Raw genomic sequence first — 13,134 nt, 5'->3', positions numbered from 1 at the left:
GGGTACCTGAGATCACCCTCTGTATTATCATAAGACGCCTGTCTTAAGACCATACCATCCAGCAGAATATGAAGCCTCAGCTGGTCAGCAAGAGCGGTACCACTTCAGCATTTAATACTAATTACAGCAGATTTCATTCCACTACGGAATGGCTATTGAATGGATGCTTCCAGAAGGAAGACATTATGAGAGAACTTTTTTTCTTTTGCAAATCACTATAAGGAAAGTTATGCTCTGGAAATTCATTTCAAGAGCACTTTGGGCAGAGTGTGTGCTTGATGAAAAGGGTTTATGCCGCAATAATACTAAGTAAAGTGTGGTCTTCGGTAGTGTGTACCATTTAGTTCCATGATCATTGACATCTTATGATAAGACACGCTAGCCACACTGGAAGCCAATCACAAGCCCGATAACCATTCAGACATGAGTGACACTGTTGAAATAGTTTGCAATGGAAAGATAACCTAGTTTACAGCTACCTGTAAAAACGAGAAATGCACTAACACAGATTAACATTAATGGACACAAATGTTACTGAAGAGTATAAGGGGATTTTATTTAATTATCTTTTCTGCTTTGGGATTTTGTACTTTTGTAAAATGCAAGGATGCCCAAGGCCTAAAATGCACTGTACAAATATGCTGAATGACTTTAATAAACAACCACTGCACATGCTCTGCCATTTATTTGTCGGAGCACGGTGTTTAGTGACAAGCGCTACCATTGTTCTTTTCCCATCCAACTGTGGCAGCAAAATGAGGTGAGCAGTGAATAAGAGTCCCCAAAACATTCTGTATTCTTTATAGTTCTGCTGAAATCAGATTTGTATTTTACATTACAAAGGTATTCTTTTTGTGCTGACCAGATAAACTAGCCTTCTCTTTTTTGCTAGAGCAGAATTTTAGTTTCAGACTGTAAATAATGAAGATAGCACAGGTGCATTTTCTGAAACCTAACGGATTCCTGAGCCACCTCCCCGTGCCTCTGGTGAAAGCATGTTCAGCACTTTAAAGGTGAATAATCAGAAGAGTTTTCTTACCAAGAGATATAACACCAAATTGCCCCATTTGCAGGCTTTCTATAGAAAGTTTAAATTTCTGCATCTTCCGTGTTCACCAAGTGTACCTGCTCTGATGCAGCCCAGTCTTCTTTAAACTAGTTAGGGAGCTTTGCATAGCCTAAACCCCAAGTTTTTGAATGATGTAACTAGTTTGCTCAAGACGTACAGCAAATGGCAACTTAATAAGATACAGGTTGCTTTCAGAACATTCAGAAAAATAGAGTAAACCCGCTTTCAACCTTATCCAAGAGGCTGAAGGTAGAGCGTCGAAACAGGTCTTTAAGAGGTCGAAAAGTCCTTTTTGTCATAATCTGCAACATAGAAGACATGCTTCCTACATCCACTAACCTTGTATAGAGTGAGATGCTGTTGGAGAGGCATTGAAGTATACAATAGTTACTAGTTGGGGGATAAGCGAGCGCTTGACAGATGCTTGCAAAAAGTATTACATTTAAGCATCCCCATTCCACTGCTGTATTAGATAATGTTGCTACATAAATATAAAAAACAGTCATCTTCTAGTCGCTGCAAGCACTTTTAAGACCAAAGCAAATAGTGCCTTACCTTGTTTAATTTCGAGCAGCATGATCTGGCGTTAATGTAGTCGCATTCTAAATCCGACAGAGTGATTATCTGAAGCCCAAGATAAGGAGAATGAATATTTGCAATGTTTGAGCACAGGTCAGACCTTTGGCACTTCGTGTTTGCCAAACACTGATAGCACATTCCCAAGCAGCCCTCTGGGCTCTGTATCTGTGTTCTCAGTTTTACCTGCTAAGATTTACACTTCCTAGCAATCACGCTGCCACACAGGTGCCGGTTTCAATGAATGACTATCAATTAAATGATCCTCTAAATCTGCAAGTGACTGAGCTTAAATAAGCGTAATATTAGAAGTAAATAGGGAGTCAAACATAAAATAAGAAATCTCTATTTTTTTATTTATTTTATTATCACAATTCAGCGAAAAAGAATTGAAACCATAGCCAAATTCACAAAATTACATACAGCAAATCAAAGACTTAACATCCTACAGTTGTAAATTCGGAGAAAGCTCCCCATATAGATTCTCCTAATTTTCGTTTTCTAGTACCTTTGATTGAATACAGGCTTGTTTCTAAATTTGCTAAATTAAACATTTTAATACGCCAAGAGTCAAACCTTGGAGGTTCTGGGGAGAGCCACTCAGAGGCTACAACTAATCGAGCCATAGTAATTGCAACGGTTACAAAATACAGCGGTTTGTAAAAAGCATTTCCCATATTAACCGCTTGCCCAACCCCTAAGAGCATTAAAGCTGATGTAATAACAAATGGTGCTTTGAACATCTTCGATAGATATCTTTCAATATCCTGCAAAAAGTTATTTAATTTGACACAACTAAAAAATATGTGCAGGCTATCTGCGTCATCTCCCCCACAGCGGAAACATTTGCCATCATATCCGTCTCCCCCTTTGTGTATTCGTGCAGGAGTATAGTACACATTGAATGCGGTTTTAAAAAATTGTACTTTCAGATTTGAACACAAAAAAAACTTCATTAGACATAACAATTGCCTCTTTCAATGATATTTCCTCTCCCAATATGGCAGTCCATTGCGAGTTGTGTTTCTGTAGATCATCCATTCTATATAAAGATAATATTTTATACAAAACACCAATCTTCCCACCGGATCTAACAGCCTCAATTAGTGGATTAGACCTCAATTTCAAGTTTCTACGACTTAGAAAATCGCAGATTTGGAGAGATTTCAAAAACTGTGAATGAGATGCCTGATATTGCTTAACCAGGTCTTCATATTGAATTAAAAGTCCCCCATCACCATATAGATCACCTAACTGCCTAATACCCTTGTCTCTCCAGCTAATAAATACCCTATCACCAAATATTATAGGCAGTAACTTACCCGCATTCATTTGGGTATAATATGTCAAGCCTTCCAAGTCAGTTAATTTGCGTATTCTCCTCCAAACTTTAAAGGCTGCTTCCAAGACCTTGAACCTGGTCCTTTTGTAATAGCTCCCATCAATTTCTCTGAATAGACAACAGCTTACCTCAGATCCTAAGATTAACTGAAAAATTGATGGAGCTACCACAGTATTATCATCTTTTTTTTTAAACTCAATAATACATGCATTTTTGGCAAATAAACATAATAATAAAGCGTGAAATCCGGTATTGCTAAGCCACCCCTTGCAATAGGAAGCATAAAAAAATCTGACAGCTCTCCGGGGCCCAAAGAAACTTAAAACAAAGTGACTGTAACCTTTGCAGTTGAGTTGTTGTTATTTCAGGCGGTATGGACCTGAATAAATATAAAACCCTGGGTAGTATATTCATTTTTAACACATCCCCTCTGCCTATTAGTCTAAGATGTAAACGTCCCAATTCATCCAATGAGTTTTTAATATTAAAGACTACAGCTTCCCAATTAGCTTCTACTAGTGCGGTCATTGAAGTCCTCATTTTAATGCCTAAATATGTGGCCTCAGCCACCTCTGGAGTCTTGTATTGCCACATTATCTGTACAAACAAGTTGCGTTTTTGTGATATTTAACTTATAGCCCGACACCAGATCAAATTCAGAAGCCAACCGTTCAAGTTCTAATAATGCAGTGGCCGGATCTTCAGACATCACCACGATGTCATCTGCATACGCAAATACTGAATAAGGGACTTCTTGAACAATAAATGGTCGTATCGCTCTACTCGTACAAAGCATTTCAACAAAAGGTTTAATATGTAATGCAAAGAGTAAAGGGGAACAGGGCCAGCCCTGCCTCGTCCCTCTAGTAATTCTTACTACCTCTGAAGTTCTACCCATTACCGCAATTCTAGCGATCGGGGAAGCGTACAAAACCTGCAGAGCTGTCATAAAACCTTTCCGAAATCCAATCATTTCCATCAAGCTCCACAGGTAATCCCACTCCACCGAACGCTTTTTCTGCGTCTAATAGAATTAATCCTAATTGTCAATCAATCAATCAGGAGTTTGTTAAAGCGCAACTACTCACCCTTAAAGGTCTCAAGGCGCTAGGGGTGGAGGTTCCATTCCATCAAGGAGGGGGTCTGTCGAAGAGCCAGGTTTTGAGGTTTCTTGCGAAGATGGGGAGTGATGTTGTCTGTCTGAGGTGGAGCGGAAGGGCGTTCCATGCTTTAGCCGCGAGGAAGGAGAAGGAGCGGCATCCCGATCTGGTCTTTCTGGTGCGGGGGACCTCGGCGTAGGAGAGCTGGGCTGATCATAGGGTCCTTTGGGGTGCGTGGAATTTGAGCCGGCTGTTCAGGTATGCTGGTCCGGTGCCGTGGAGGGCCTTGTGTGCGTGGGTGAGCAACTTAAAGGTGATTCTCGCCTGGACGGGGAGCCAGTGGAGTGTGCTCAGGTGCTGGGAGATGTGGCAGTGTTTTGGCAGGTTGAGGACCAGTCTTGCGGCGGCGTTCTGGATGTTCTGTAGCTTGCGGATGAGGTTTTTGTTTATTCCGGCGTAGAGTGCGTTGCCGTAGTCGAGTCTGCTGGTGACCAGGGAGTGAGTGACTGTCTTTCGGTGTTCGAGGGGGGATCCATTTGAAGGTCTTAGGAAGAAGCCGGAGGGTGTGGAAGCAGGAAAATGAGACCGAGTTGATCTGGCGGTCCATTTTGAGCTCGGAGTCCAGGATGATTCCCAGGTTGCGTGCGTGGTCTGTGGGGGTTGGCGGGTTTCCGAGGGCGGTGGGCCACCAGGTGTCGCTCCAGGCGTCAGGGTTTGGGCCCATGATGAGTACTTCTGTTTTGTTGGTGTTTAGTTGTAGGCAGCTGTTTTTCATCCATTTGGCGACGGCTTCCATGCCTTCTCGAAAGTTGCGTCTGGCAGTGTTGGGCTCGTTGGATACGGAGAGGATGAGCTGGGTGTCGTCTGCGTATGACACGATTTTGAGTCTGTAGGTTCTGACGATGGGAGCAAGTGGAACCATGTAGACGTTGAAGAGCGTCGGGCTGAGGGAGGAGCCCTGGGGGACTCCGCAGGTGGTAGGTGTGGGGTCTGAGAGAAAAGGGGGGAGTCTGACCCGTTGCGTCCTGCCGGAGAGGAAGGAGCAGATCCAGTCGAGGGCCTTGTCCTGGATTCCTGCGTCGTAGAGTCTGCGTATTAGGGTGCGGTGGGAGACTGTGTCGAACGCCGCTGATAGGTCTAGGAGGATGAGGGCTACTGTTTCTCCTTTGTCCAGTAGGGTGCGGATGTCGTCTGTTGCGGCGAGGAGGGCGGTTTCCATACTGTGGTTTTTTCTGAAGCCGGATTGGGAGGAGTCGAGGATGTTGTGTTCTTCAATGAATGTGGCGAGTTGGCTGTTGATGGCTTTCTCGATGACTTTCGCTGGGAAAGGGAGCAGGGAGATGGGTCTGTAGTTTTTGAGGTCGGTGGGGTCCGCTGAGGGTTTCTTCAGGGGGGGGTTGACCTCGGCGTGTTTCCAGTCGTCGGGGAACGAGGCGGTCGCCAGGGAGCGGTTGATGGTGTGGCAGAGCATGGGTGCGATGGTGTCAGCGGCTCTGTTGAAGATGTGGTGGGGGCAGGGGTCCTTGGGGGCCCCTGAGTGGATTGACTTCATTGTCTTCAGTGTGTCTTTGGTGGTGAGGGCTGTCCAGTCATCAATCGCTGGTTTCCGGGTGTCGGGGTGGTTGGTGAGGGTTCAGTGTGTTGGTTGTCTTCATCGAAGTTGTCGTAGATGCTCTTGATTTTGTGGTGGAAAAAGGTGCGGAGTTTGTCGCAGAGGTCTTGTGAGGGAGGGATGTCGGTAGACTCGCTGGTGGGTTGGGCGAACTCCTTGATGATGCTGAATAGTTCCTTGCTGTTGTGTGCGTGGGTGGAGATTGTCTTCAATCGCTTTTTTTCTCGTTTCTCTGATGAGTTGATGGTGAGCGTTGGTGGCGGCTCTGAAGTTGTTGTGGGCTTCTGTGGATTTGGTGTTTCTCCAGGCCTTTGAGGCGGCGGCATGTGCGCCTGGACTCTCGAAGTTCGGTGGTAAACCATCTGGCTTTCTTGGCACGGGTATTGTTGTTTTTCTTGGGGGGGCTATGGTGTTGGTGCTGTCCGAGATCCATCTATGCAGGATTCGGGCTGCGGTGTTGGGGTCGTCGTTTTCCGCGATGGTTGGGGTGGAATGGTCTCTTCTCCACTTGAGCAGTATCAAAAAGGGTGATCACCTTATTAATATGTGCCACTGTTCCCCTTCCAGGAATAAATCCATGTTGATTCTGTGAAACTATAGTTGATATAACCGTAGAAAGACGATTAGCCAGTATTTTGGCATATATTTTCCCATCACAATTTAATAATGAAATAGGCCGGTATGAGCTGGGTAGCTCCGGGTCTTTTCCCTTTTTACTAAAAACTACTATGTTGGCTTCCTCCCAAGAATGTGGTGCCAGCCCCCTTTGAACCTCTCTAAACGTAGCCAGCATCATATCTTTAAGTAAAAGAAAGAAGAGTTTGTATATCTCTCCGGATATACTATCAGGGCCTGCGGCTTTTACTGATGCTAAAGTTTCGACTGCGGATTCTAGCTCTTCCATAGTAATTGGATGATCAAGCTGAGCTGCCACCTCAGGATCCAACTATGGGACGGCCCCACCCAACAACCTTCCTACTTCTAGTTCTACGCTCCCGCTCTGCTTTATATATAGCTCTGAATAAAACTGATGAAAAATAGTCAGAATCCCTTGCTTATCAGATATTAATGTTCCTAAATGATCCTTTAAAACTGATATTCGTCGGTTAGCTTCCTTCATACGTAATTTAAGAGCAAGACATCTCCCAACTTTTTCCCCATATTCATGGCATTGCTTTTTGTGTGTCAAAAAATTTCCTTGCGTTCTTGTCCCAAATACCCCTTATTTTAGCCCGTTTCCTAGCTACGTTCTCCTCTAACTCATGTATATTACCCTGTTGTGCAATGCCATATGTTAATTGTTTCTCTGCTCTTTGCAGATCCCCATATAAACCCTGCACCTCAGTTTTAAGTTTCTTTTGAGGAAACATTCCAAAACTCAATGCTTCGCCCCTAAAACAGGCCTTAAATGTATCCCAGACTATGTCAATTCTGGCTGAATTCCTGTTCTTATTACAAAAATCCTTCGACCACCTGGTGATATGTTCTCTAAAGTGATCATTGACACATAATTTCCGATCAAAAGAAAACGTTTTGGATCTCAGAACCTCTCCCCACCCTAACATCTCTAATAAAATAGGAGCGTGATCTGACAAGATTCTAGGATAAATTTGCATTCTCGCTCCCAAGGCGTCCACCAGGCCATGATCTTTTAACAAGTTATACAAAGCCCTAAAAACGCGAGGCTTCCGACCCTTATAGCCCTGAAAACCCACCATAATAAACTGATTGGTTAGATTAATGTTAAAATCTCCGCAAATAATCAGTGGGGCTGGCCAAGCCGCTAACTAAGTTCAGTTCTTCCAAAATAAAAGCCTCATCTAAGTTAGACCCATAAATAGTGCATAAGGTGAAGTTACAATTATTTCCTCTGCATTCAGCTATGGCCCAGCGACCAAATTTGTTGGCTGAGCTACGAATAAACATGTATGTGTTAGATTTGGCTAAAATCGCCAAAATCGCCACCCCCGAACTGTTACTGATTGCTGAGAAGCAACGACAATTGAATATCCTAAGTCCTTTAATAAAAGACTCTTATCCCAGGGTAAGTGCGTTTCCTGCACACATTCAAGATCTGGTTGGATATTACGGAGCTCTGCAGCTATTCTTCTCCTTTTACTGATATTAAGGCCAGAAACGTTTAGAGAACAAATTTTAAACCCTCTAGCGGCCATCAACAAACCAAATTACAATCAATGACTGACTGAATACCTCTTTGCCAAGTACATTAAAGAATAAATGTTTTAATACATCGTTTTCTTTCATGTCATTCTTTCTCGCTGAATCTGTGAAATTTTTCCCTTTTTACCCCAACACCATACACCCACCATCCACCTCCAACCCCATAACTTCCACCCCCCCCAGCTTTCCCCCCACCATTAACGAGGCTTTAGGACTTGTGGTCCTGCAGATGTCAGCTGCCGTGAACCCCTACCTTTGCCTGCATATAGTCTATATACTCCTCTAACCAGAACAGAAAGATACATCTTTCTCTGTCCACCAGACAAATAGTCATTCAGTAAATACTTTTCGGGAGGAGAAAAGTGAGTAAATAACAGAAAGAAGAAGAAACCTAAAGTTAGACTCATGGTGAACGGTTGAACCAAATATCAACCCCTCACCAAATATACTTGAAAAAACATTACATTATCGCATGATATTATTCACGCGACATGTTATTCAAATATTCTTTGGCGGAGCCCTCTGAAGTGAAAACCCGGCTGCACTCATGAAATATGATCTTCAACTTTGCAGGATTCATTAAGTATGCCTGCGCCCCTTTAGCCTGAAATTGACTAATCAACTGTTGTAGCTGCCAACGAGTTTCCAAGGTGTATTTACAAAAATCAGGACGAACAAAAAATTCAAAATCAGGACGAACAAAAAATTCAAAATCAGGCCCTGCTCTCTTATCCGGGCATGCCAACTTGAACACCTCCTCTCTAGCTAAAAAGCTATTAAATGAAATTATAAATGCTCTCGATCTAGCTTGAGGTTGTCCAGCACAGAGTTGAATATTGAAAGGAAAGCGGTGAACTCTCAATCTCTCTGTCCCAGTCCCAGTCCCATTTCCAAAGCTCTGGGAACGACTTGCACTTTAAAGCATCTCTTTGCAAGTGTCCCTTCAAAGGCCAAATCGGGTATAAGTACGGGACCTCCGACACCATGAAATCAGATCTTTGCTGGAACCAAGAAAAATTCTGGCAGGAAGGGCTGCTGAGCTGTAGGGGGGTCTGCTGCTCTGCTAACTGCTTTGCTGTATTGGCCTGCTGCTTCTTGCTGGGAGTGGGAAGGACTGGATATGCTCTCTACAGACTTGAACCCAAATGACTCCAAGGGCTTGCTGGCTTACATCCTGTTTTGAAGTCTCAAAGCCTTTCTTCAACTCTGCTTCAGCTTCTGGACTCTGCCAACTGCAAGTCCTGTCAAGAGGTGCCAATCCAGTCCTGGGCCCTGAAAGTGGGTTCTGCAGTGATTTTTCTTCAGAAAACTGATACAGTGACGACTTTGCACTGATCCGAACCGATGCAGTGCCCTTTAACGCAGAGATGCTTCCAGGACAGCTCTGCGTGGCTCAATGACAATGCAGGACCAGGCTGCAAAGTTTGATTCGGACACAGTGCTTGCATCGTGAAGAGCTTAACGACAATGCAGGACCAGACTCCGAGGCTCGTCGACGACGCATCAGCCCAACTGCATAAATCGGAACAAACGCATTGAGTCTTCGACGCCTGCTCCATCAATGGTACTTTTTCATTGGGCCCTGCTTGGGTCTTGTAGCCAGCCTGCCCTCCATCGTGGCCGGCCTGAATTCTGGCTCTACTCCGGTCCATCGCGACCTCAAATAACACTCATGTGCTATTTTAAAAATTCATATCACAAGTTCTACTAATTGGATTTCTGTAGTTTTGGTCTTGATTTACTCAGATAAATACTCTCTATTTTTTAAACTGGTGTGGAATCTTTTTGTGGTGTTTTCACTGAGTTACCGTAATTAAAGTGTTGCACAAATACTTAACACATTACCTCAAATTAAGCCGGACTGCTCTGTGCCAAGCTACCAGAGGGTGAGCACACGCTAATTTAGGTAGTGTATCTGACTTATTTCAAACACTGAGATATAAAAGTAAAGTGTTCAAATTCTTGCCATTCGAAATTGCCTGGGGAATGCTCAACTTCCCCTTGTAACTGGATTGTGGCAAAACAGAACAGATTCAGCATTCCATCTTTCCTACGTCAATGAATACAGGTGAGTTTGGCAATTGTTACACATGTTATGACAGCGCTGAGACACACAGGGTAGTACTACTACACACATGTACAAGATATTTCTATTTACAAGCAAGTGCTGAAGGACACACTTTTTAACATCACCCCTGATGAGCCTCTGATGTGGTTCGGCAGATGGGAGCCTAGGAGTTTGCTTCCAAGGTCCCACGGTAGCAACAAGGAAAGTGCTCTGCTCTCCTGCACTGCCCACTAGCTCTGCTGTGTCACTTCAAGAAAAGTCACAGGCAGTAGAGCTGCATCTCACTATAGCTCACTGCGCAGCTTAGTAGGTGCATGCCCCTTATGCATGAGCTCTGTGCACAGCGCAAGAGCTTTGACTTTATGCTTGACTGCATCAGTCTGGTATTCTTCCGAAGTTAAAAAATGAGATCCACTGAGAAAGCGGTTTTACAAATCTGCATCGCTTCTGAAAAGCTACTCAAGAGACAGGGGTGCATTAATGTCATTCAACCTCGCACCCTCCACAAGCAGATATTGTGGCACAGCAAGACTCCCCTGCTCATGAGATTGGCCCTCTGACAGGGCAGCATTACCCAACTCCGGGTGGACACAGATGTTGTAAAGTCTGGCACAAGAGCGCACCAGCTGGCAAAGGGCCTTATGCCTTGTGTGACAACTTAAGCAAGCCCTTGATCTGCGCACAACTACCTGCATGCTGGGACCTTTCAAATCCATACAGGTACCGGTAAAAACAAAACAGCATGCCTCAGGTAGCACAGTGCTGTGAGTATAAACAGCAAGGACTGGCGGAGGGTGTATTTTGGCAGCTACGACTGCACCACCTGTCCATCGCCAAGGATGTATGCCATCTCATCTCATTCTACTCCCGCCAATTCAGTGCGGGTGGGCCGACTGACAAAGGACCCTGCTCCTCACAGATGCGCCCATAAGAAACTCTACTTACGATGCAGCCACGTAAAGCTGCTCAAGTATAAAATGACCATATGCGGGTAGTACAGGGGAATGGAAGAAAGGGGTACAGGGACGCAAAACAATCAAGCCATTTGCTGGAGAAAATGACTGTGTGCAAGAAAACACAATGAGCATGCGGGACAAACACAGAGGAGTAAACCCTACAAACATCACAAAAGGTAAATAGAAATAACTACTATTGGGTAATAGGAATAGTGCCCTGCACTTCAATCTCAGTTACTGGTCCCCACCAGTATGGTAATTGTAATGCATAAAGAATATCATTGACAAATAATAATGATTCTTGTATGGTTTCTTTCTATATTTCTTTATTCTTTTGATGAATTGGTTGCACAGCAATACAGCCTATAGCCAACATGTGTTTCGCACTCACTATCTCTTCTTCAGGGCTGTTATAATATAGAAATCATAAATCAGTGTTTATACAAAAATTATTATGAAAATCCTTTTCTAAAACACACTGTACAGGGTTATTCCAACCTAGAATTTTTGAAGTGTTTTATACAAATCACAAAGATAACATAGTATAGCATACGTTCGGGCGGTGTGGCACAGTAGCGTAGAAGCACACACGACACAGTAGCCTACTGGTGCTGTGCAGCAAATAACTTCTTTTAGAGGTCATATGGCACAGCCAACATTCATATTGGATCTGGTGTTGAGAAACACACTATGCTACCAATAACACTGAACTAACCATTAACATTAGGTTCCGCAGCAGCGTGCTGCCCGGTGGAAAGTGTGTTGATGCCTTGTATAAGGTAGTAAGTGCAATTACGTGTCCGGCTACTACTTCCCTGCACAGCATAAGCTCTAACTGGAGCTGCACGAGACACTACAAGTGCATACTGATGCGGCGCAGAAAATGCAGTTTCATATTGATCCTGCTTAGTACCTTAGACCCATACCGCTGCTGCACATATTGGTTCAAAAAATATAGCTCTTTGCAATTCATTCTGATACTGCTCAGTACAGTACAGGCGCATGCGGTTTACTGCTGAGCACTACCCTAACTTTGCAAAGGGCATTCAACTGCATGGCAACATGTGTTGCTGCATTTTTTTGTATCTTTTGAACCATCCAAACTAGAAATAATGTTTTTTACTGTTAAAATCTGAAGACTATGTGGCAGATGATGGATTATATGGCAAGTGCGGAAAATCTATTATGAGAATATCTCCACGGCCGCACAATTCCAGTGACCCTGCGTATGGAGCAGTAAGCTCATGGCTCAAGCATGTAATGTTAGGCAGTAGGGTTTACTGCTGCTGCATAGCACATTTTAACCTCACAATGCTTCTGCACAGTAGGTAGCACATACTGGTACAATGCAGCACAGGTACAACATACCAACAGTGCAAAGCACGATGCAAGGGCATACTGGTACTGTGCAGTACGGTACGGTCACAGCCCGCTTGCCTCCGAAGGAGCAGATAGAATCACAGCAGCCTGATGAACACTGTGGGTGCAATATATCCCAGAGGTGGAAAAACTTGAAGCATGCACACATTTAAGCGAAAGTCTCAAACTGCTAATCCTCTTCTGGTCAGTCAATCTACCCCGTTCGAAAGTTGCGAATAAGGGTGGTTTAGAGAAGACAGTGGAGACCTTCCCTAACGTACAGAAAAAGGATGGATCTTAAGGTGCAGCAGCTGCTGGGAGCCTATAGGCTACAGGCCATATACTCTGTTAGATACGGAAAATGGAGATGTTAATGTAAACAAAAAGTTACAAATAGCGAGCTCATCTGGGAGTCTGGGAAGGACTGAAGAGTCTATCAGTTTTATGGATTTGAGCCTATGGAACCCTTTCCCACCCCTATCTGCTGTTAACAGTCCCTACTGTTCTCAAAATCGCATATAGTAGTATTTTACTTTATTGTTGGATTATTTAAAATCTTACAATATACAATTACAAAATTACTTTTAGTATAAAAACAAATAAAGAAGTAAAAGAACATTCATCTTAAACCTCAGTTAAAAAAATCCTTAGTATTGTTCATTTAAGACTTAGTCTGCTAGTTTTGTTTTTATCATTAATAAAAACTTTACAAAAAGGTAGCATTCATGCCTATGTCATTTGATTGAAGACAACATTTCAGGGCTTGCCTACATGTCCGTATTCCTCGTACATTAAAAGGGACTTTAAGTAGTTTTATCCTTTCATTTTGAAGTCCTGGACAAATACAGAGCAAGTGTACAATATTCTCCTC

The 13,134-nt window shown here is 43.6% G+C and overlaps 1 protein-coding gene across 1 annotated transcript in view; it reads right to left on the bottom strand.

The window, feature by feature from the left end:
- The window catches only part of CNIH4 (cornichon family member 4), a 57,722-nt gene that overhangs the window by 22,445 nt on the left and 22,143 nt on the right, over positions 1-13,134 (bottom strand). Inside the window, exon 2 of the mRNA XM_086925471.1 lies at positions 1,625-1,693. Within this exon, the coding sequence (XP_086781597.1) occupies positions 1,625-1,693 (69 nt within the window). The remainder of the gene's footprint in view (positions 1-1,624; positions 1,694-13,134) is intronic.

The sequence above is a fragment of the Lissotriton vulgaris genome, chromosome 6, assembly GCF_964263255.1.
Source record: "Lissotriton vulgaris chromosome 6, aLisVul1.2, whole genome shotgun sequence".
Taxonomy (NCBI): domain Eukaryota; kingdom Metazoa; phylum Chordata; class Amphibia; order Caudata; family Salamandridae; genus Lissotriton; species Lissotriton vulgaris.
The sequence above is the reverse complement of the archived record's forward strand: the minus strand, read 5'-3'. Positions and strand labels throughout refer to the sequence as shown.